The sequence below is a fragment of the Bombus pyrosoma genome, linkage group LG9 (assembly GCF_014825855.1).
Source record: "Bombus pyrosoma isolate SC7728 linkage group LG9, ASM1482585v1, whole genome shotgun sequence".
Lineage (NCBI taxonomy): Eukaryota > Metazoa > Arthropoda > Insecta > Hymenoptera > Apidae > Bombus > Bombus pyrosoma.
The window spans coordinates 2,135,797-2,160,500 of NC_057778.1; the positions used below are offsets into that span (position 1 = coordinate 2,135,797).

A 24,704-nucleotide genomic window follows, 5' to 3' on the forward strand; every position below is an offset into this window, starting at 1 on the left:
CTAGATAAAAAGTGATATAGAGGAAAGTTTATTGAACTATCGTCCTAAATAAAATACTATCGAATTTGCACTCTATATTCTTTACAAAATAATTCGATGTTTTCCATCAAACCTCCAACTCAATTTTAATATTCAAATTAATTCTTATTTCTTTTTCGATTCTTTAGTATTCATTGAACAAATGACGAATTTCGTTTCGAAACAATGGTAGTGACTTTCAGTTAACAATGTTTTCAAAATTTTAGAAAAATATGCTACATGAGGAACGTAACTTCTACGTTACGAAACGTAAAAAGAATAGCATCTTCTATGCCATTTTTCAGACGATATCGCATTAGTCATTATTTTGTTAGGTTACGTTATATATGACATTTCAAAATTGCTGCGGTTAACAATTAAAAATTGCAGGAGATGGTGAAATCATTTGAACTTCAAATGGAGAACATAACTGATTAATGCAAAAACATCGGATTAATTTATGGCTCTATTCAATTACATAAATATTCAACGTTAAACGGAAAAGTGTAAATTGCATGTACACTTACGTAACCTCTATAGCGGAAGAGTAGAATAGCATTTTCTCTTTCCAGAGCCACAAGTTACCGTTCGTTTGTTCTGAGCGCGTATCGCTCGATAAATCCACCGGTACGTATAATTTCTAAAACACATACGGTTGATAAAAGGCTAGTGCACAGAGTTAAAACGAAGGGGGATGCCGTGTTTCGTTCGGGAGCAAACATTAATCGCGATCTACCCTAACCCACGTCCGTGTTCAAGTCTAAAGACTCAACCAATCGGAGTGACCATTCGACCGGCAACGTCCAATCACCGCAGTGGACACTCGCGTAGCGGCGGTCACGTGGTATACTCGATTTCCCTCCAACCACACCAACACGACGCGAACATTCCGTGCGCTATCATCAACCGCGATCGGATATCAATAGAATTTGCATAAAAATCTATATACGCGTCCCTGGTAAGTCATATTGCACGCTCGAAACGATGAGACACCGTGTATTTTATGAAACAAACATACCGTCACACTGCCGCTATCCTGGACGTTAAGATACACGCGGGGAACTGTTGTTTGAATTTTGTGGAAATTTTAAGAATTAATCTTTTTCATAGTGTGACAAAAATTACTAAAAATTCAGAACGAATAATTTAGAAAATAATTCGATTTTTGACGTCAAAACTTCGTCTTTCCGCGATGTTAGATATAGAATATATATATTTTATGTTTTTCATAGTTAGTCATTCTTAATAATCATGTTATGCAATATTTAAGACGTACAGTTGGCAGTGCTGTTCTTGACAGTTTGTTTGAATGTTCCTCGCAGAAGTATACAATGGTGAATATTGTAAGCGATTGATGTGAGTAACAAATTTTAAAGCAAATTTAATGTGTTTCGTTTAGTAGGAATTAATCTTGCTACAATTTTAGAAAATATTATAATTGAATCTTGTTTCTATTTTCTTAAAAATTCAATTCATTACCATTATTTCGTTTTGATGTCATTATTGTCATTATTATAATGGACAATTGTCAATTCTATATTACAAACTTTCTATATTTGTTTTCAGATCAGAAAAACGAAAATCATGAAAAAGGAACGGAATGCACGAGCCGCAATGAGGTTAAGTTGGGATTATTTCGTTGCGTTCAACATTGACAACATATTGATGGAAGCTGTCCAATTGGTGAGTGAAACTATGTACTAATAACTAAAATAATGATAAACAGTGGTTTATTTTCGATCGTGACGAATGTGTTACCATTGAAACCCAAAGGTTTTTCATTCATTCAAGTGTCAAAATTATATACTTAACCAAACATTATCTTCTAAAATTGATCGTTTTGTTTGTTTAGTATTTGTTCAATTACAAACAGTTTGAAACCGAAATACCGTTTATGCTGATAAATAATGTAAAATTGGGATCATTGAATACCAAAAACGTGAAGTGGGATCACAATGTTTCAAACTATTCCCTTCTCGCACGATGCATGTGTTTTATTCGAAGGCCCCACCTAAGCATCTTCCATTCCCTATCGACGTCGACACGCGTGTCGACACACCCGGAATCGAGACTCACATTCAATTTTAAAGGGCACCTCCAATGCGGAAGTGTGAGAGGGTGACATTCGTAATACTTGCAAACGACAATTTAAACACACGTCGCATTTTCGCTGCTTTTACACGTAATATAGTATAAGGAACAAGATATTAATTATTTTAACTAGCAATGAGACTAGTTAATTATATGTACATTATTCAAAGTATGGGAAAATTGCTTAAAAAGTATGGAAATAATTTTTTATTTAGTGTTTTATAACATTTTGTTATTTAATACTTATGAATTAGGATAACATCTAAATGTCACTTTTTAATGTTAATAGAGCCGAATAGACCAGCTTTCCAATTAATTTGCTGATTGTTTTTACGAAAAAATGCAGTATCCAGGAGTTTCTGATTACTAAGCCCCTAAATGAAGAATAAGCATTATATGAAACAGGTCTTTCGAAGCTCCATTAATATATCATAAAGTGCAAATGAAACTAACAATGAATTTCCCTTTAGTATAATATAGAGGAAATTTATACAATAATGAATTCAGATTTTTATTCAATTGCAAGTAATAGTAGATTGTATTTTTGTTTACTTAATGGTACCTCTTAATTATGATGAAACAGTTACTATGGAATTTACCTATTTTCAATTTTCTATATCGTTTATCTTTCGACTCCCTACATCGAGAATGCTCTTTAAGTCATAATATCTATATTCTTCAATCATTTCTAGACTAAAAGGCAACTAGGCAAATCGAAGGTTTTACGCTCGCTCGGTTGTCACTGATGCTAGTGATAAACGAACGTTCGCGAGAAGCGCAGCTCTCTCGTATATGTATGCGTAATTAAGCCTGGCCCTGAAATTAAAAACCGAACTCGCGTCTACGTGCAGAGTGCAGAGATAGAGAGAGAGAGAGAGAGAGAGAAAGTAAAGCATGATGGAAAGAGAGAGAGAGATAGAGAGCAAGGAAACGGAAGCTCAATCAAACGGGCGTAATAAAAAAATCGCGGACGCGGGCGCGCGCTTTCGATTCGTTACGCGGGAGCGGAACGAGCGCAAACACGAGACGGCACGCGGTCCATGAAAACGTAAAATCGTTCGGAACGAGTAGTCTGCAGCGATGCAGAAAAGAAAAAGATCCGAGAGAGAGGTTTGCCTCGGCCTTTTTCTCTTCCGGCTAGAAGCTTGGAGGGTTCGGTTTAAAGGCCGTTTTCGGCGAAAAACACTGGCCGCCTCGGTGCACGCGGCTGATTTCGATTGAATAATTTATGTTTCATTACGGCAGCCCGTGGCTTATAGACGCCTTGCAAACGCCGGCCGTTCCGTACAGGCACAGAAAGCCCTGAGCCAACACTGGACCGTCTGAATCAGACGGCCTTTCACATATTTCCTATAGGCATTCAGGCCAACGGTGAAAAGAATTTTGTATCGAGGTTATTGAAGGGACGCCGGCCGATACCGGCGCGATGCCTGCCGTCCTTTTCCTCTTCCACCAATATAAGAAGCCACTTTTTTATCCCCTGCGTTCGAGCTTACAACCCGACTGAATCATTCGATCCTCCCGATTCTTTCAATGAGCTGTTTCAGCGAATTGTTGTCTTGTCATATTGGTAAATTCTCTTTTATGCTTACAGGGATTAGTTCTGTCTAACATCTAATTATAAACCATTCGTTTCTGAAACAACTCTAAACTTTTATTTCATTGCTGTAATCTAGAGAAGAATTCTGGTAGTTAGAACATTTCAAATTTGAACGAATAAATATACATCATTTAACAAAAGAATTGTATCAGATAAATTTTTATAACAGGGTGATTTAATAAAAGAAATTACCAAATAATCCGTAGGACATTACACATATGTAGCAATGGCAAAAATACAGAGACATTTTTATTTCAGTGTTTTATTAAGGATTAATCGCTTGCTAGAAAAATAAATGCAGCAAAGGCACCTGACGTAAGAATCGAAAGACAAAAGGATGAGTCGCAGGGAAGCAAAGAGAAACGGGGATAGCGGAATGAAAAACATTCAGGGAAAACTTGAAAATCGGCTGCTGTATTATTAAAGCTGTCCCCATCTACCTTGGTATAGAGCATTGCGTCACCTAAAATATCTACCGTGAATGCATGTCAATATTTTATAATACGACAAGACACATAAGGGATCACGCCCCCCCAAGGCACTCGATATCTTCCCGTTTGCCAGATATTGTTCGAGGGTTGAAATTGATAGGGTGGCGCTGATATAATCTACGATACACGTGAACGCAACAACGAACCCCGTTTTTTTTAATTTCGTCGTAATCAATAATTCAATCCGTACTCGATCCTACTGATCGATTCTTTCAAAAACCACGAATCGACCACCTCTTGGCGACTGAAATAAAAGACATTGCAAATATTTGTAGATATTAGTACAAAAGCGGCAAACTTGTATCGGGAAATATTTTGAAAATTTCCGAGGAAATAATCATATCTTATTCATATAGGTAATTAACTTTCCTCGCATGTCTGCCAGTAGAGCTCAGATTAATCACATCTGCCTTAAATAAATAGTTCGATGTGTAGACTTTATGAAAAAATCGTAATGACAAAAAAAAATGGAATTTCCTGCTCAAGAATCAAGGCATCTTTGATTCTCGTCAACCCCCTCGAAGCAGCAACGAATAAGGCAGCAGTGATTTACCGAGTGAAATTTGAGTATCGCGAAGCACGCGAAATGCGTATCGTGAATCCAATATATTGTTCATGGGCTCCCTCTATTGGATGGCCATAACTCATCCAGGATTCAATAACAGAAGAAAACCATACGTAAATACGCATTCTCCTATGAGACACGAAAATTCATTGGAAGGGTTTTAGTTAAGTTATACGTCAACTACGTATTCGTGCACCTATCCGAATGTAAATGTGTAGAATGAGAAAAAGCAGCGTGTGTACGATATTATTCCTCAAAACGAAACCAAAGTGACACTCGGTCGCTATGCAAATCATACTTTTTAAGGAACGACGAATGGACGCGAAGTTGAAGAACGACGGTCACGCCAAACTGTAATTTCGTACGAGAACCAGCAAAATACCAACGATTCTTTTGGCATTATCAAACCTGAAACACGTTATGGTATCCTTCCGAACGATACTCATAAATCTTTAGTCTTCTATCGAACAGATCAGCTAAAGTTTACATACAACACTACGAAATTAAAGTAGGAAAACTTAATTATATATAGTTCATTATAGATATTAGTTTTAATTGTATTTTGCTTCCTTATATTTATATTATATTTTTTATATATTATAATCTTTATATTATAATCTTCGATTTAAAATTCAATCAGATCCAGAATTTGCAAAGTCTTCAAATACTGCTTTTAGAGTTTCTTCGTACAGAAACGATTTATTGCATAGATATGTTTGATGGCGATTAACGGCACAACACAATCCAATGAACAGTATCAGTGCATTAACTTCGAAAAAACGTTTCGTACTTATTAACCCAATAATTATTTCTACAGAAATTAATTCGATGACTAGTAGCAAAGACAATTTCGTCTTCCTTCTAATTTTACGATTTTACCGAGACCTAAGAAATACCTAGAGGGAACCACATAAATAAGGTATTGATATCTTTGAAATATTGATAAATAAGAGAAAAATTACAAGAGAATATCTGAAAAGAACTAAATAAGAAAAGTACGTACCAATATTTTCAAAAAAGAGTCAGTCGTTCGCATGGCTTATTAACGCTCAACGCGGACGAAGACGTATTAAGGGTGCGCGAATGGAAAATAATGTAAGATCAGTTTGCAGCTACCCCTTTCTATCGGGGAGTCAGAGAGCCGTTTTGCATGGCGCTTCCAGTCGATAAGAAGACGGTCGGCTAGCGACCCCTTAACCTTCCATCGGCGATATCTACCGTACCGACTCAAGCACGATTCAGCCTTTCGTTTCACGGACGATGACGACGATGTTATGCAACTGCGATGATACACCATGGCTGTGATAGCATCTCGTTGATGTTTGCACGGTAGAAGGGAGCGCTCCCTTCCCTCACCGCTAGGAATGTTAACGGGATATCTTCATGTCCCCGATGCATTGGTGGTTATCGTGTAAACTGCATTATAGATTAGCTACCAGCTACGGTAATAGTAATAGCAATCATTATGCAAATACTCGACGGCGCAATCTGCCGCCTCCCTAGACCTCCGCGAGGTTGGTTCGCCTTTTACGCTGGATCTTGCTTTCTCTTTGCTACTCGCGATATTTCAACTAAACGGAATGATGAGTATCTTCTTACAACTTGTTAGTGTTGGAGGGTATCAACGATGAACGATGTACAAGGGATAGATGACTGAAATAAGTAAGTTTCACTGGTGAAGATAGGTAGGCTCGGTATATCGAGTAGGTTTTCCATACGAGAAATGAAGTTTATACGGCAGCAAATTTCTATCACTACATAAAATCATAACAATTAGTTCAAGTGAAAACTAGAAAAGCTGGAAAAGGTTACATCAGTATTTTATATTTTATATTATATATCGTATGGATATTTGTACATCGTTTTTCTTCTGATGAAATTCACGGTTGTTGAGTAACCATAAAATAGCGTAGAAAAACCGATTCAGATCATCCATCAAATCAGAAAATCAATTACCAGAATTCTTGGCAAGGAAGCTTCGTCCTGGACGTTTCCTTGGAGGTTCCTCCGCCGAATAATGATTCCGGTGCGTGTCTTCCGGACGTCGTCAGTGACAGAATCCTTCGTCGGAAATAAATCGACAGGCAGTCACGAGCCATTCGTTTCCGTTGGCGAAAATGCATTTCTCCATTAATGTTTCATATTCCCCGTAAGATACGACCCCAGAGACACAATTCATTTATATGTCGTATTCATTTATATCGCTCGGTGTGCACGGATCGTGCCAATACTCGATCGACCCTCCCTGATCGTTTGTCATGCGAGCAGCGACTCCGTATACGTATAACCGTTCACCGTGCACGCCATTCTTGCATTCGTCATAAATTCACACGACATCGTGAGCTCGCGGTTAGTGTAATTACCGGTGAATGTAATTACTTTTAACGTGAAACGTGAAGGCTATTTACAAAAAAAAAAAAAATGTACAGTTCGAAACAAGTAAAAGCATGGTAATAGATATTAAGAGTTAGATCCAAGACCGACAAATAAGTTATTTTCGCGGTAATCGTTAAAAATTGTAGGACGAATGATATATTCGAGATAGCCATCCAAGTAGCTGTTTTAATGCTAATTCTCTTCGAGTTTCCATTAATTTACCAACTCTGAAATCTAACATTATGAGAATCTGCACCTTTAATATGCGTAATAGTAGTTGTGTATTTAGTTTTTAAAATTCTTTTCATATTCTGTGATCAAAAATTTATTCCACAACGATTCAGTCAAGGTAAAGTCGTTAATGATAAAACAGTTTTATTTAAGTTTCAATGCATTGGTTGTACCTATAAAAGTGTGAATTTGCATAAACATAGATAGTGTAGTTATAGTTGGTACGCAGAATAATTAAGAATAGAATAATTAATCCTACGGTTCTTGTAAATTGAACACAAAATTTCCGCGGGGTACAGGTATTTAAGCAACCGAAACGTAAAATATTTCCGAAACTCCTGTAACTTCGTGTTTGTACAATTTATAATATCGTCCTGACAGTTGAACGACATCGTGTGTCGGATTTTTACCGTGCTTGCAGAAGACAGTTCGCCGAAAGTCGACCATGTACAATGGCGGATAACGCCGGTATGGACGGTAGGTGATTCTTTAAGCGTGAAATAAATAACTCGGAGGGCTCGACCGAAAATGTGACGGGAACGTTCCTGACCCTCACCCGTAGCCACGTCACGTTAACGAGAAAAAAAGCAGGAGGGCACATTTTAACGTCAACAATTAAAAATATTGTACATATATTATCACGTTGGTCTCTTGGTCCCTAGCTTCATCTTTGCCCGACTTTTACAACCGTAAGTTTATTTCATTCAGGATTTCGTACGCCACTGAAACTTGTCTATATTAATACGGTCATCGTGATAGAATTTATTTTACTGCTGTGACTGAGGATATACATACGTAGACATTATCTACGAATAACAGAGAAATGAAGTAGAACGATAGGATCGAATACCACAGAGGAAGACATAAGTCAGATTTCTCTTTTTCACGTGAGAGTAATTCTATGATTCAATACCTTGAATATTACTAAATAATTCAACTTATATTATCGAAGCTATCTTTTTATTAAATTTGGTTATGGGTTCTCCTGACTAATATTTACAACAAAAATGTTGATTTCAAAAATATTAGAATAATTTTGATACTAGGTATGTCGTTAATTCTTTCACGAAACATCATGAATTTGTCTCTTCGAAAAGGTATATATTTTTGAACCTAATAGGTTGTTTCCCTACTTAACTATTCTTTTTTGTAACTTTTTTAAATAACATAAAAATTGGAAAATGAGTAAATTTGTACTTTTCACGTCTTTTTTCCACCTGTAATCTTCATATAAGAACAGCATATAAACAGGAGACAGAGCAATAAATTGAGGAAATCGAATGTCTGTAAAGACAATGAAAGGAGATGAAAACCGAAGGAACCGATTGATAAATCGAACAGGCTACGGAACAGAGCAATCTTGCGCAAGAACGATGTAGTCCTGGCCAACGGACGGCTGCCAGACCCGTGCACCATTTATACAAGATGCCGGAGAATTGTAGAACGAAAAGGATTCGCCATCGGTGAAAGGCAAGGGAAGACGAATCGACGACACCACCGTACGAACCCACACTCGACGTCTTCCATACGTCAAAGCCACGCCAACTCATCTTCCCTGGCTTACAGAAATGTTCCAGTTCTCAGGCTGGATTAACACGTTGCTCAACAATTCAATTTTTCTCTTAATCAATCTTCGGATTATCTAATTCGGGCATATCACATCCTTGCAACAAAAGTGACACCACTCAAAAAATGTGTTTTCATCCTATTTCATGAACGTGGTTCTTTCCGCTAACAAATTTGATCAATAGAATAAGGCGTCATTATATACGAAGACGGTTTTCTTTATGTGTTTTGAGCATTAATGTTATTTTAGTCGCTTTATTTTAACAAAACATAGAAAAATATTAAATATATTCTTTTAAAATAAAGTTTAATGGTACTTGTTAGTGAAAATATAATAATATTTAGCTTCTATCGATTCAGCTATTTCAATAATTGATCAGAAAGACACGACTGGATTTTGTAGCGTTAAAAAAATGAAACGGTTAAATTGTACGATAATGAAAGGATTTGAATTTTAAGGGGTGTATTATCAGGAAAATCAGTTGCGAACTTATAACGTTTCATGATTATGGCCACAAGAACATATGAATGTTTCACTGCCCCATAACCCCTTCAACGATGATATACCTGCAAGAAAGTAATTAGCTGGAAGTTTGTTAGGTGTTAGCCATAATTGATTTGGTTGATTCCTATTGGCGATTCAGCGAAAGCACTCATGCTTAATGAAATGTCGGAGATAAGGACAAGAGAAATGTTCGAGCTGGTTATTGCCGTGGTTTATTCGTATTTAATGCCCGCTCGAAAATAGGACTTTCTTTTATTCGCTTCATTGACGTAAACGACTATTTCCTTGCATTTTTAAAGGTACAATATCAAATTTATTTTCTATATTAAAAGCTTCCAATCTTTAACAAATTTATAACGCAGAATGTCACCATGAAAACTACTAGCGACGAATATTTATAATAACGTAGAAATTGAAACTATGTCATCCTATCGAGGGAATATCTAATTATATATTATAGAAATTTATTTCGTTTAATTCTATTTTATGTTTAGATCATTTCCACTTACAATTATTCATCGCAGTATACGATTGAATTGTACATATGCATATTCGAAATGTTGAAATTCTCTCATGAAGCTGGTTTAACTCAATTTTTAAAACATGCATCTCAAAGAAAGCTTACTCTTATTGTATCATGCCCAAAACGGATTATTCTTTCACCCTTACAACTCATTTCGATGACAAATAATTTCAGAGATAATCGTGTAAAAAGACTAGGAACGAGACACTCTGTATAATTAAATAGGATCGCTTCGTAATTAGGGTAAAATGGTTTCAGAACGCGCGTGCCTTTGTACCAAGCGTAAAGAGAGCCTCTTTATGAATGTCACACCATTATTGGATTGTATATTAAAGTTTGATTTTTCACGTAATATCGTCAAACGTAATGTAGCTTGGCCAAATCGTGAAGGAAATTTTTGAAACAGTAAAATTAAGCTGCGGATTTTTATGCAAACCCATATTTTTCTGAATAAAATTACAGTATTGAAATCTAAACGTAAATCTCTTATATCCGCTAGATACTATTAAACGAATACTCTACTTTGAATATTTTATATGTATTTATGTATATCACGTGCATATCTGTATCTTTCAATTTCTCGTAAGTACATGAACATGATATTAAAATAGATCAAAAATCGAATATTTGTTGAACTTAACTAACATCAAGTAACTGAACTAATTTGAATGAGACCATAGATTGGCCAGACATATTCAATGCGAATACATAAACCTGTATTTCGTAGAAATAGCTTTTTTAATTCGATTTATACGTATGACAGATTATTAGTTCTCCTTTCGTTGCGAATGGAAGTCATCCTTCTCGCGAAGCATTTCTTTGTAGAAAAAGCTTATGGATATTCCGTGGGGTTGAAAACGTACGTGTACATATGTATTATACGCGAATACGTCAGAATTTCGTGGAGATGAAACGAAGGGGAGGCCGTCAGACAGACATGCTGCAGTCAGATAGCGGAAGTGGTAGATGACAACTTCCGATGGACTGCATTGTATGTACGAGTCGCATGTAAAGTGTGGAGGAATCAAATGTGAATTCATTCTGACACGACGTTTCCTGAATTCCGCTTCTTTCGATCGGGATTCGCGTAATCGCCGAGAAACATTCGCCGCGAGATAGCTTTTTCGACGACGCTAACTTTCTTATAGGGGGAGGATGGAATGCGAAAAAAATGTCTGCTGTCTCTGATAGAATACGCCATAAAGAAGAAAGTATAATGATTTCAGTCTTTACGGATGAGTAAATTGGACGATTCTCACTTCGATTACAAATACTCATTTTAAAACAAATGGAGGCCGTGAGACTTGAAGTTTAAACGGGGATTATTCTAACACAAAGGAGGAAACAATCTGTTACGTTCAAAGATATAACCACTTTATAAAAATAAGTGGTATGCCTACAAAGTTTTATAAAAAATCAACAATTACTAATTTTGTGATCGTCAATATATTTTGGAAATATTCAGGAAACTGGTAGAAACATAAGTCCCAAAGTCAAAAGAAAGAGATTAAGGGAGTAATATAAAATTAACAACAACGAAAGATGTAACTTATCATATTCCCTACGATTTTCAAATTATTTTCTCATTTACCATGCAAGGAGCTAATAAGAATATAATATTATGTATATAATATTATGTATATAAGTTTGTATCACCAATACCATCGCATCCTACAGTGTCTCTCAAGAATGTCTCTGAACAGACTGATTTTTCAATTGCAAACGTTGAGCCAGTTGCTCAGACGGTGTTATTAATACAGATTACATCTTTCCGTGGGCGACGAGCGAAATCATTTCAACCAGTCCTGATTGCCACCACATGCGGGTGCGTTTAAAGTCGTACTAATTAACACGGCAGCGATTCAAGATGTCGGTGCTGCATGGCGGAATGGGTTGAGACGGTGGAAGTCTTAAGGCGGCGTGTTCTCTCCGGGGAGCCAAGTGTTAGGAGAATTAACAGCAACCCCTGATCTTGGCCCTCTATGCTATCTCCCTAATAATAAACTGGTAATTCCCAATGCCCCTATAAGTTACTCCCTTTCAACGCCACAATAACCTACGAGTGTTAAGACGTATTGTCTACCGGGTGTTCGGTATTCGTTCTGCCACACGCACGAGTCCGACGATCATCGGTTGATGGATGAATCGAGAAACAACCATAGCTTTGATGTTAAAGCCAAAGACTAAATTGATTGTCAGGCAGACAGCAACGTGGTTTCCACCGTTGCTACGAAATACGAAACTTGCTTGGAGGGGGGTGGGGGTGATATTTACGCAGTATATAACCAATTCTGTCATATAGTTATCGAAAATATATCTTCGTGATAAAGAAAATAATCAAATACTAATCGAGTAAAAATGACAAGTAAATAACAGATGAAACATTTTATTTTCTTGAAATTTTAAGATAACTTACTTCCAAGCTTCGTACGTTTCAATAATATTTCAACAACTTAGCTCGTCTTAATGTATAATAATGCAGACAAATGGTTCAGATAACAATAGTACATGATAATAATATACAACAAACATATAAAGAAAAATAATACGTAATATAATTCCAAAATATACTTAGAACTGAGTAACGAAGAAAAGGGGTAGCTGGCGGTTAACGAACCAGAATTGTTGATTAATCGACGGTTTCTAATTTATCCGGTGAAGTAAGCAAATACTAGGGGCAAGACAGAATTTCCAGATTCCTCGGCCACGTTTACCACGATGGAATATTGATGATCACGCGTTTTGCATATGTACCCTCTTCCGGACATTTAGCGAAACTCCGTCGACCGGAAGGTAATTCGCAGTTCGAATGAATTCGTCATGATTTCGTGAGCAATGTTCACCCGTTACATCGTTACAGGATGTGCTCACCTTCATCATAGACATCCAACCGCGGCTTGCAAAGTGCCTTGCTTTCGAGACGGGTTTTCGAGGTGTAAAACGACAGAAAGAGAGAGAAAGAAAAGCTTGATAGCGAAACAGAGAAGGTGAAAACACGGGGTTGTGAACTCAAGAGAAAGATTCGACCTCTCGGCGGAACCGCTTAGATTTATGGGCATGAATTTCTATCCAATAAGAGGCGCACTTTATGAACGTGACATTTCCTCATAGTGTTCTTAAACAAAATGTCTCAATACTGAGAACAAATATTTTAAAGTCGAGTTAATATTCACGTATCATTGATAATACTATACATATACATATATGCAATGGTTTCTGTCTTGTTGGTTACTTAGTGAGTTGTTCAAAGATAGTATTTTGCTGCGTCCATTAAATCATTTTCGATCAAGAAATCATATTTTTTTATGATTAACAAGTTCCTTAAATTTGAGTAATTTCTCGTTTCAACCGTTTGCAAAATTTTTGTCTCAGTTAAAAGTAAACTAAAAGTGACTCGCAAGAAATTCGAAATTTACAGTGGGATCAGAATGATTTTTATCTTTTTTTTTTTTTATCTTCTCAAGGAGCGATTCACAGAATTTGCAATTGGTCGCTTATCATAGACCTGACATAAGTTTCTGATAAACCTAATCACATGGTTGAGGACAGACACTAAAAAGCAACGGGGAACGTCTTATTGCGCGCGAAGGACTTGTTCTGTTGTGTTTAGCCGTGGATATCTGCTTCGTAGATTAGGAACAGAGGGAATGGTAACAGTGACCGATAAATTTCATGGCAACTGTCTCTTACTTGTAATTAAACGCACAATTTAAACGGGCCGTTAATGTCAGCATGCCCAAACCAAAGTGTCTTCTCTTGGTAGGTATGCTTAGAAAGCTGGTTTAAGGCTAGGATCAATTGGATCGTGTTACGTAATAAATAGTGAACCAGCGAAACTAACAATTGTAAAAATGTACGACTTCAAGTTTTATCTTCTTCTGAACCCTCTATTTTGCTCGTAGGTAGGAGATAATGACTTTAGAATTACACAGTTGCTTAGAGATACCTGACAACAAGTATCTAAATACATTGAGAAAACTGCAGTTACGATTATTCTCCTTCTACAGTTCCTAAAATGATTCATTTTTAATCATACCAATAAGAATTAGATTTTAAATCTCTTAATGTTAGAAATGATTCATAATGATGTTACTTGCAAATACTTCTCTTATATAAGAATATTCAAGTATATCATAACAATGTTTTAAATCGACAAGAATAACATTCTACTCGATAAAGACTCGCATACGTCAAAATAATCCATGCATGTCACGTGACAATTACAAGCGTTATCATTGATCCATCATATGAAAAAAAGGAACATGATTTCATTATGCATGCGTATAAACGAAACGCGTTCCTAATTACGGCATTGTGACGACCCATGCCACGTACCAGTCGAACATCTGCGATCCATCGTGACGGATAAATCACCTTGGGACCACCCTCCAATCGCATCTCGGCCATCGCCTTGCATATAGACAGTTACTAATGAGCCAACCCCATTTAATTAACCGTATATAGCTTCGACGCAACTGCCGGACTATTTCCTGGTTAGCACACCACGCATTGTAGTCCTCTTTCGACGCAGCCCTTCTTTCACTGCCGGTTCAGGGACCGATACATATTTCGTTAGCAGTAGGTTGTAAGTGAGCTACATCTGTTCGATATGCATTTGAGATATGATTTTACATATTTTATCGAAGATAAAACGGGACGTTTGATACAAACGAGACAGAAGTTTAAAAAATATATATCATATTATACTAACTTGCGGGAGTGAAGATTAATGAAATTGGATACCATTATTTTAATGTTTAGGTTTGAACGAGTTTAATATGTATAGACTGCTGTCTTCGTATTTAATGTGTTATCGGGCAGTTCCATTCCTTTTCTTTTCTTTCTTTCTTTTTTTTTTCTTTTCATAATAACGCTTTCGATATCTAATACGATTCATTTGAAAACATACATAGTGTTATGAAAATGTAAAACATTATAAGTTGAGAGGTTATATTCTCCCGAACTATTGTATAAAAACTACTATGCTATTGTATATGTTTCGCACAAAGTATACCAAAGAGTTAGGTATATTGATTAATTTCATATTTTTTATTGAATAAACGTAAGATTCTCTCTTTCAATATCGATGTACTATATATGTATTACAAATCGCATCGAAGTGAAAAATCGTCTTCCATTTTTATATCATTACAAACAAAGAATATTCAAAAATAATATTAAACAAAATATGCGAAAATAGATTCAACATTTATTAGGCAATTACACATATCAATTATATGAGTTTGATAACGAAATATAACAAAATAAAAATAAAATAACTGTCATCTTCTTAAAAAACATCGCTACCAGCGGCCTCCGTGGCGCAATCGGTTAGCGCGTTCGGCTGTTAACCGAAAGGTTGGTGGTTCGAGCCCACCCGGGGGCGGTTTCTTTTGTTTTTGGAATCTTTTACGCATACAATAATAAGCATAAAATCAATATCTTTCATTCGTTTGCACCTAGTTTTAACATTAACAATAACATTTTCAAGTAGAGTAATACTACTAACGTCATTTTATAATTGAGAGACTCCGATTCCTCTACTATCTAATAATTATGTTTTGTTACTAGATGTGCAAATAGTTCCATTGTTGTTTTACTAGGAAGATTATCATCAAATATTACATATTTCAGAATACGCACATAGTAATTGGGTTCACGAAGTCGATGTTAATAGATCAAAGATAGAATTCGGTTATGCGAATTTCATTATGGGATAAGACTATGTTGAAATGAAATGAGATTATTATGAAGAAATTGTGTTTGAAATGTAGATGTTTAAATCTGAAACTAAACTGATTGTTTTTAAAAGTGGTCTTTCATGATTAATTATTTAGTGATTATTAGCACAGAAGTATTGAAATAAATGGTAATAAATAATATATAATATTTGCTTCCAATTTATATTAATAGTACATTATTTCAAATGGCACCGGTGGCCGATCGGAACGAAATTTGGTAGGAATCATTGGATAAGATTGTCGATCTAAAATGTATCTTAGTTTCGCGGTCATGCGTTTTGAAGATACAGGTCCCTACATACCCCCTATATATGTAATAAACTTCTTCACTGCTATTAGATCGTGTTGGTGACAGTGTTTTCGTGATTTATTTAACACAACCAATATTGATGTCTCTCTTTTGTCCCTTAGTGACTTTCGCGGATGTCATCTTATATTACAACGCGCCACTATAGTGGCTCACTCTACTGACTCATTCGCTCACCGTTTGAACTAAATGATGTATTTCATTTGTCTTGCTTCACACTTTTTTCATCCTCGCAATGTTTTATAATAGTGTTAACAATATACAGGCAGAATATATAGTCTTTGTTTTTGATACCAGTATCACATTTTGATTGCCACTATCAGACATCAATTGTTGCTTTCCGTTAAAATAAATATACCATTATTAGATGCTCTTTTAAACATGCCGATCCGTATCCTTCTAATTTTTTAGAATCTTCAACCTCAGAATGTCGCTTCAAAACAGAAAAAAGAAAGAGGAATTTGAAAAACACTACCGCGCTATGAGTGGCGTGGGTCTATGTGTCGTACCATGCTTTAAAATATATCACACTCAATTGTATTATTAATTATTAAAGTAAATTATTCAAGTTAAAGTATATGCATTATATCCTTTAAAAAAATTATTATTTAATTATCAAAGACTTTGTTTCGTCGACCATTCGCGGAGAGACGCGATCGCGAGAAGGCACGTCAACGGGAGTCGTAAATTCCCGTTACGATTAAATAATCGACGCCACGAAATGATCGATCCCGTGATTTCTGTTACGATAATAGGGGTGGTTCAACTGAATTTACACTGAATTAGCAGGTATAGAATAGTGTTTATTCCAACAATTTTATATAGATAAATAGTTACGCCGATGCGTATATATAAATGAAATAAATGACTGATTTAAGGTATGAAACTCGTAATAACGTGTTGAATAAGTGTAGAAATGTTGATGACTGCTTGAGCACTCGCTCGAGAGTGCTAGACTCGGAATTGGAGTCGGAATGGGACTGATTTGGAGAGAGTGAGCAACTGAACTCGACTGCCGAGCTGCCCTTAAGGTGTCTTGGAGGAAAGCTTGCTGTGGATCTGTCCTTTGACCGAAGAACAGCCTTTTATGATGAACATGTGTTGAGTTTTTCCCGTCTGATGACTGTTCGCTTTCTCCGTGATTTTTAAGAGCGCCTAATAAACTCAAGGACCTTTCCGAGACCCCGCCATAAACTGCAAATATTTCTCGAATTAAAGAATTCTCCAGGAATGCAATTAGACTGGCAAACATTTCTGGAGACAATGCAGCTAAAGGCTAATGTCTTTATGATGGATCATTGCGTCTATTGAGAATCGGGATGGCTGTAGGTTGACCGTTGGCTGCCAGGTAGCGAGGGACGGCGCGCAGATGTCCTACGCGACGTAACAGACTTTATTCCAATGTGCTTACGTATAGAACAGCATTATCCGTCACACATTGCAGTACTGTATCGTTTACACGTAATTCGCGTTAAACTCTGTCGTACAGAGAAACAGCCCTGCACAAAATTCAACCGTACTTAAGAGGTTAAAAGGATCGTTTCTTTTCGCTCATTAAATAGTTTTGAGTGTAATATATAACGTATATTTGTACCTCAGCCATATTCATGCTAGCATTAAAGGATCTATTATACATACATATATAGGTATTTGTATTTTTCGAATGCATGATTTTTCAAAGCCAGGATTTTATATTTCAGTTCTCCTATTTCACTCTATGATATCCAGGAAATTTCATCTTGATTGGCCAAATTTTGTCTTGGTTGATTTAAATAAAGAAAAAAAATATAAATCATCTATACACAAAATTCTTACAAATTTCTATCTTTAAATTAGAAGTTATAAAAATATGACTTCAGCGGCGCCGTGGCTTAGTTGGTTAAAGCGCCTGTCTAGTAAACAGGAGATCGAGGGTTCGAATCCCTCCGGGGCCTTCGCTCGCAGTAGCAGCAAATATTTTTATTTTTCCCTGACATATAAAAATAAAATGAAAATTCTTGTATTTAAATAAATGAAATCGAATTTTTATGTTTTTGTAAAACAATCATTTTTATACATATGATATGATATACATATTGATATACATATACATATATGTACATCATTGATATAAATGTGTACATATATACATACTTTAAATATTTGCATATAAGAAAATACAATATATTACACGTAAAATATAAGCTCATCAGTAATTCAATAAATTTTTATTAATATAAAATCAGTATAATATTATCTGTATGAAAAGTATTCTGAAGTAGAACATACATATATAAATAAAAAAATAGGCTATATTTTTATACTATTCGTATCATAACCTGATATTAAAGAATAGATAGCCTTAGTTTGTTATGTATTTTCTTTTATTTGAATTTATTAGAGAAAAACACAATAAAGTCCAAAAACGAATAACCAACTTTACGCGACAGTGTCGCCACGTATATGTGACTTTGCAAAGGTGGCTGCCTTGCACGCCAAATATACCAGTGAAGGAACTTCGTTGTTGTCGTTTGGTGTAGTGCGCCGTGTTATAACCTCGTTTCGCACGAAAATGAATTCGTATACGGATCCGCTTCGTTTGAACGAAGAACGTTTGTTTGTAGATTTGATGGAGAGTTTGCCAAAGAATATTAAAGATACGAGGAACATCTTAGAAATTCGTGACAATGTGCTGTACGTGTGGAACCCGAAGGAATTTTGTGTGATGGCATTAAACGTTGCGACAACGCGTGGAAAAAACGATGTCCCTTATCAAGTAAGTCAACAACATTTAATTCAAAGACAGATTGCATGATTTATACAAAAATGAATTGAAATCAGTGATGAAGTATGCATTTGCGTCTAATAGTTCGTTGTATACAGACCTAACTAACCTCCATAACGCTTCTTAAAATGTGCGCAAGCGCTTTGCTTTATTGTCTTTGTACTTTAAACTTCTATAACATGTAGTAGCATCATATAATGGAAATAAAACGATAGCATACTTCGTTCTTTTAAATTATTGCAAACTTTATCGTGAAAATTAAAAAAGTTTCTTTCTTTGATACATGAAAATAGTACACTTTTTGTTATGAATGCTATATAAATTTTACTTATTGATATCTAGAAACTACTTTCTATACTGTAACCTGTTTTTATATAATCTGTACTAAAAGAATTCCAAAAAATTAAAAAATTTGTAGTATATTAGTATTAAAAGTGTACAATCAGTTCAGTAAAAATTATGCTGAAGCGACAATTTGTATTTATTATGTTTTAATGCAGTAATATTATTATGTTTAAAAATTTTGTGCAGATTCATTTTAATACTTTTTCTTGTATAATGATTCATACAAATTTCGATTTTACGAATCTCATTCTTACATTTTTACTAATTGGCCACCTATTTGTTCAATCATTAAACTTCTTTGGATATCGATTATAATTAAGGTAATATATATACAAAATTTTGTCGTCAAAATAAATGTGGTAATCAACCCTTGTAATTGATATCCGTAAAATTTTACTATGTACAAATAGAATACAGCCTAAGTATCGAATGAAAACCCAGTCATCGATAAACGTGATAAACCTTCCTAACTCGCTTTTCACCAACCCATTTACGTTATGCTCTTATTCCAATTAAAAATCTCGATCGTTAAAAGTACATTCAACGGATAAGCTTAAATTCCCAAGCAATGAAAGAAATTACGAGAGTCGTGCGAAAAGGGCTCCGATCACTTTGGTCGGACTAATGGTTCCGTGAAAACGGGAGTGACATTTGGTCGTTGGTTAAGCAGAAGTTGCTCGATAACCTGGACCATTACCGCGGCACGATGCGTTCGCTTTACGACGATTACCGCGAAAGCGTTTTCTCCGGCGAACTTTTGATTCGGACCGATTAAGCTCTGGCTAAATTATGGTCCACGATACCAATATACACACTTGTAGGGGAGGGCGCGTGCGCCTCTTACTACCACCATGTCCCGTTGGTTAATCGGTGTACGTACATACGCGCGCTAGTGGAAAATGATTACGTAGTAAATGAAAGGGAAGCGGCATGGCGAACTCGCTACGGTGAGAATGGGCAGAACGTTTCGTTCTCGGCTGTGCTTTTATTTCATTTCAATGGCACCGTGGGATCAGCGGGTACATTAATGCCTGGGTGTCCTGGTGTATGCGCTCGCGCGCCACCGCGACCGACCAAGCGGACGCGCGAGAGACCAAAAGACCGGTGAGGGGATAATTTATAGGAAATGGGTTGTTCGACGCTCCGGAGTAATTTAATTAAAATAAATGTCCGTACCGCGGAGGAACGTTACCCACGAACCCGCGGTCCACAACTGCGAATAAAATGCAAATTCAGACCCTTCAACTGGGTTACGTATGGGTATTCGTAGGTAGGTAGATAAAGAGTACGCGCCGAGGGGGAATAGAGAAGTCTCGCCAAGGGTCAACCTCTTTCGTCCTCTTCCTTTTTCTATCTCTCTCATTCTCTTCGGGGACCGATCATCGCTCGCTCACCCGTTGATTTGATAAGGGAAAATCCTGAGGTGACTCTATCCGCTTCTGTCGGTCCACCCCTTTTTCTATGGATATTTCTGTAGCTGCTCCTCCCTGCTCGATCTCCAAAATCTCCAGAAAAAATTTAAAGGATTTGTTAGGTTGGTAGAATTTTATTGGGTAGATGGGAGTATGGGGAGTAGCAATTGTTCATGAAGCAATGCGTTTTTGGCGTCCGCGATGATTTTAAAAACTGAGTTAGAATATATTCTTGTAATGTAACATTTATTTTATTTCTAAACGAGAGAGACATATTTCTGCCTACGAATCGACCAATTATAATTTTATTATTCATCGCTTCAATTATTTAATTACATTCGTTTTAAATTCTCTCTATATATCTGTTATCAATACGTATCCTCTAAGATAAGATTAATCAGTTATTGCTAGCCTACTATACATCCCTTTGAAGCATACATAATACATTAATCTATATTTGTTTCGTGTCTATCAATAGGTATAACGCCTTAGTAACACGCAACAAGCAATTAAAACGAGAACTGACGTATATTTCTCTAAATCATTCAATTTCAAATTACGTGCTTTTAAAATGTTTCACTAGATATCTATTTATCAACATCCACTTTCTACAAAATATCCTTGAAACGCTCATTTCTAGAATATTTACCAAGAGTCCCGAGGAAACATTGGTAAACGCAAACCAAACGCGATCCAATCGCGAAGCAACGAACTAGTAACGTGTATCGTGTCTAATATCCTGCCCTCTTATTTTTCTCACCTTACACATAGTTAACATCGAGGGCAATGATTCTGAACGAGCAAGGCTTGTTTGATAATTTTTCTAAGAGTCAATTGAATCGTCGCCGAGTTCCAAGGGCCACTTTATGGCCGGTTCGTGCATGCGCGTTGGCCGACTGAAATATCGGTCGTAAATAATAAAAGTTAGCGAGGTTCCTCCCTGGCGCGCACGGCGGGACTTTAAACCGGAAGATAGGTGTCGCAGGATACGGACGAGGCAGTGTAGAAGGGGGTGGCGACGAGATGAGGAGGGCGAAAGAGGCAACGCGGGGTAGCATCAGGGTGTGGGGCGGAGACAAAGACGCGCTATTGTCAACCGCTCCGCCATCGGAACCACCATCCGCCGCGGGAAACTTTGAATCATTTTTATTGCATAGAGTTATCTTTGTTACCAGCGGAACGAACGTCTAAACGCGTCCTCTCTGTCCCTTTCTCTGCTCTTTCTCCCTTCGTCTTCCTTCCAACCGACCCCACCGACACCCACCCCCTGGTCGTTCGTACAGGTTATTCCCTACCGTCGTTGGTCCTCGCCTTTCTGTTTCCCTCTACCTGCACCACCACCCTTTTTGTTCTTCTCGCTCGACGCGAGATAATACGAACGAGGAAGCGTTCACACCCCTTTGGCTGCCCAAATGGAATAAGTTCTTTAATTCGCGAATTTACCGCCGCTCTAACGAATTGCCCGTCCTTCTCGTCGAGATAACAAGCCTTCCTCCTAGCCCCGTTCCCACCTACAAATTTTAATTCTTTCCTGTACTCTAGGATCGTCAAGTCACGCAGTGATCTACGGGAAATTATCGAATTCGATCGTCACTGCCCGTAGCTTGTCGCGTTTTTCTGACTTCTCGAAAGTTGAAGAATAACGCGAAAATTCTGATGTAGTAGTATCTTTTTCGTTACTGGAACTATCGATAAAGACCATCAACTTGTAATTTTTCATGAAAATTTGATAAATTCGCAAGACTAGATTTTTGCAAATACCTTTCATTTTGACCTCTTTGGAACAAGCTTTGTATTTCGGCTATAGGTAGTTCTAGTATGTTAAAGGAACAAAGAAGGTGTGAGATCCTTTCGATGTATAGTACGGTAGCAATTCACCTAGCTTACGTGAGCTTTTCTACATACCATCCAGTAGGAAGAGGTCATCTTATCTAAATTAAAAGTGGTTACTCTCTGAATGGCGTTCCAAGATCGAAACGCACAACGGAAAATCCTGTCTCAGGCTGAAAGAATGGAATATCACGTAATAAGCAAAATCCTCTGGACGATAATTAAAAAGCAATTTTACGGTGACATTTGTACCTACAACGAGGTTTCTTGCCAGAGGTAAATACTCGGACACGCTGGTATACCGCGTGGCAATAAGAATACACGTATAGGGGTGGTCGCGTAGCTACACGCGTGCTTCCAAACGTACAGAGCACGAAAAAAAAAGCTAGGTGTCTAGCTTTAATCAGATTATTCTCCGTTTCTCAGTCGCTGGAAATATTTTCAAACTGTGTGTTGTAACGTTTATCTTACGCTTGGTGCTTCTTTATGTATGAAAGAAAATTACTATAAAATTTTCTTAAATGGATATAATAAGGAATTATTAATGCATTAAGGATCAAGCATTGGAATATACTACAGAAATAAATTAAAGAATATTAAATTGCATTATTGAGAGACATATATCAAGATAAATGTGTATTAGAATAATATGTAAATACATACTGTACAGAGATTTATTATTATGTAAGACCCTAAAAGAATTTCAGAATTTAAACAAGAATAGTTCATAGAATTGTAGGATCTTGCTGGAAGAAGAAACAGCGACGAAAAGAAAATCAAGTATATAACAGAATTGACTGAAAAAGTAAAAAATTACAACTGAAATTTTTGTTTTTATACAACTTTGGTTCTTAATGGATTAACTGAAAATTATAACAAGATGGATCTGGTAAGAAACGCGTTAGAAACGACTGTCAGATGCATTAAACGAACCACTTGATTTTCTCCAACCATAAAGGCACCCCAAATGGTTTAACCCAATTTCCACCACGAATTTGTATCAGCATCACTCTATACTCATATACGTATGTATGTATATGCATATGACCATTAACAAACGAGGGAAATTCGTATTACATAGCTGCTGCCTAAAGTTGCGTTTCTTTTTCGACATCGCATCACAATCCCCAACGCTCGTTGAAGAAAGAAAGAAAACGACGCAGCAGCGAAAATGTATCAGCGTGGCATGGTGGTAGAACGAAATACGCATGGCAGAGAAGGGAAGGAGAGAAAAGAGGTATGAGTTGGTCCATGTCTACCACAAAAGCCATTGTCCGCCACTTACTGAATTCGTCGAGGCTCTCTCTCACCCTGGAGCCCCTGTCCACAGTGCACACAGGGCCCCACTCTACCAATGTAAAACACTTCCCGTGAATTTTATTGCTCCACGTACCTCCTCGTTCAGTAGCACGTACAAGACCACCTAACCTGTGCCTGTCAACTGACTGGTGGATCATCCTCCACCCCCGTCGTTTGCTTGTACGACCGTACACGAAATTCACCACCGTACAGGGTGTAAAACAAATATGTGTCGAAGCCCAGGCTTTGCGTTCCATCGAGACATCTTCTCATCAAGCGTTGTAACTCTCGTCTGATCTTTCGAACAGAGGATCGTGCATCCTTTTTACTTTCGAATAGAAAATTGAATCTTTTACTTTTGGATTTTCTTGTGGCTGAGATTATGAAAACATAGCTCTCAAGCGTTGATATTTAAAATTATTATAATTAACGCTGAAACTTTTACGTAGACGTTTCGTATGAAAGTGGTTAATCAAAATAATACTTTTTTCTTACTAAAGGTATAGTTCTTTTTCGAATGTTGGAATGTATAAAGAACTTTGAACATAATCTTGTAACTTTTACACCCTTTAAGCATGTCTATATGTAACTTTCAGACAGGACACTGGCTTTATCTTTTCAAGAAGGCAGTATACATGGAAAACGGAGTACCGTTAAAATACTCCTTGTATCTTGGAAAATAACATGCATGCGTGAAACATACCTTGCATATTCTCCGTTATCGATATTATACGATGACAATGATTCCGTGCTAATAGGCATCTACGATATATTGTTTCCTTTTAACTGAAAACTATTATCCTATTTGGGTTCGATGAATTTTGTTTCATCTTCTACCACCACTAGTCTCGTAATAGCGAATAAATATGTTTTTAAGAAATTTTGGTTCGCATATTCTGTTGCGCGAAATGGGATCTTTAGACCTTCGTTTCTCATTTTTGGTTTTCACTGAATTCACAAATTTGTTAAAAACTGTGCTGTGATAAATAGAGGCCTGACCTAAATCTTACGGGACGCGTGCGGGGTCGCTTGAAACGAAC

The 24,704-nt window shown here is 36.8% G+C and overlaps 1 protein-coding gene and 2 non-coding genes across 3 annotated transcripts in view; all 3 read left to right on the top strand.

Moving 5' to 3' along the window:
* The first annotated feature begins 15,278 nt into the window (after positions 1-15,278).
* Trnan-guu lies at positions 15,279-15,352 on the top strand. Its single transcript has one exon. It is a non-coding gene; the product is annotated as a tRNA-Asn (tRNA).
* A 2,522-nt stretch (positions 15,353-17,874) lies between these two features.
* On the top strand, positions 17,875-17,948 carry Trnat-agu. Its single transcript has one exon. It is a non-coding gene; the product is annotated as a tRNA-Thr (tRNA).
* A 551-nt stretch (positions 17,949-18,499) lies between these two features.
* LOC122570615 (nuclear pore complex protein Nup88) overlaps positions 18,500-24,704 on the top strand; it is a 71,922-nt gene continuing 65,717 nt past the window's right edge. The window contains exon 1 of the mRNA XM_043733156.1: positions 18,500-18,769. Within this exon, the coding sequence (XP_043589091.1) occupies positions 18,566-18,769 (204 nt within the window). The 5' untranslated portion in view covers positions 18,500-18,565. The remainder of the gene's footprint in view (positions 18,770-24,704) is intronic.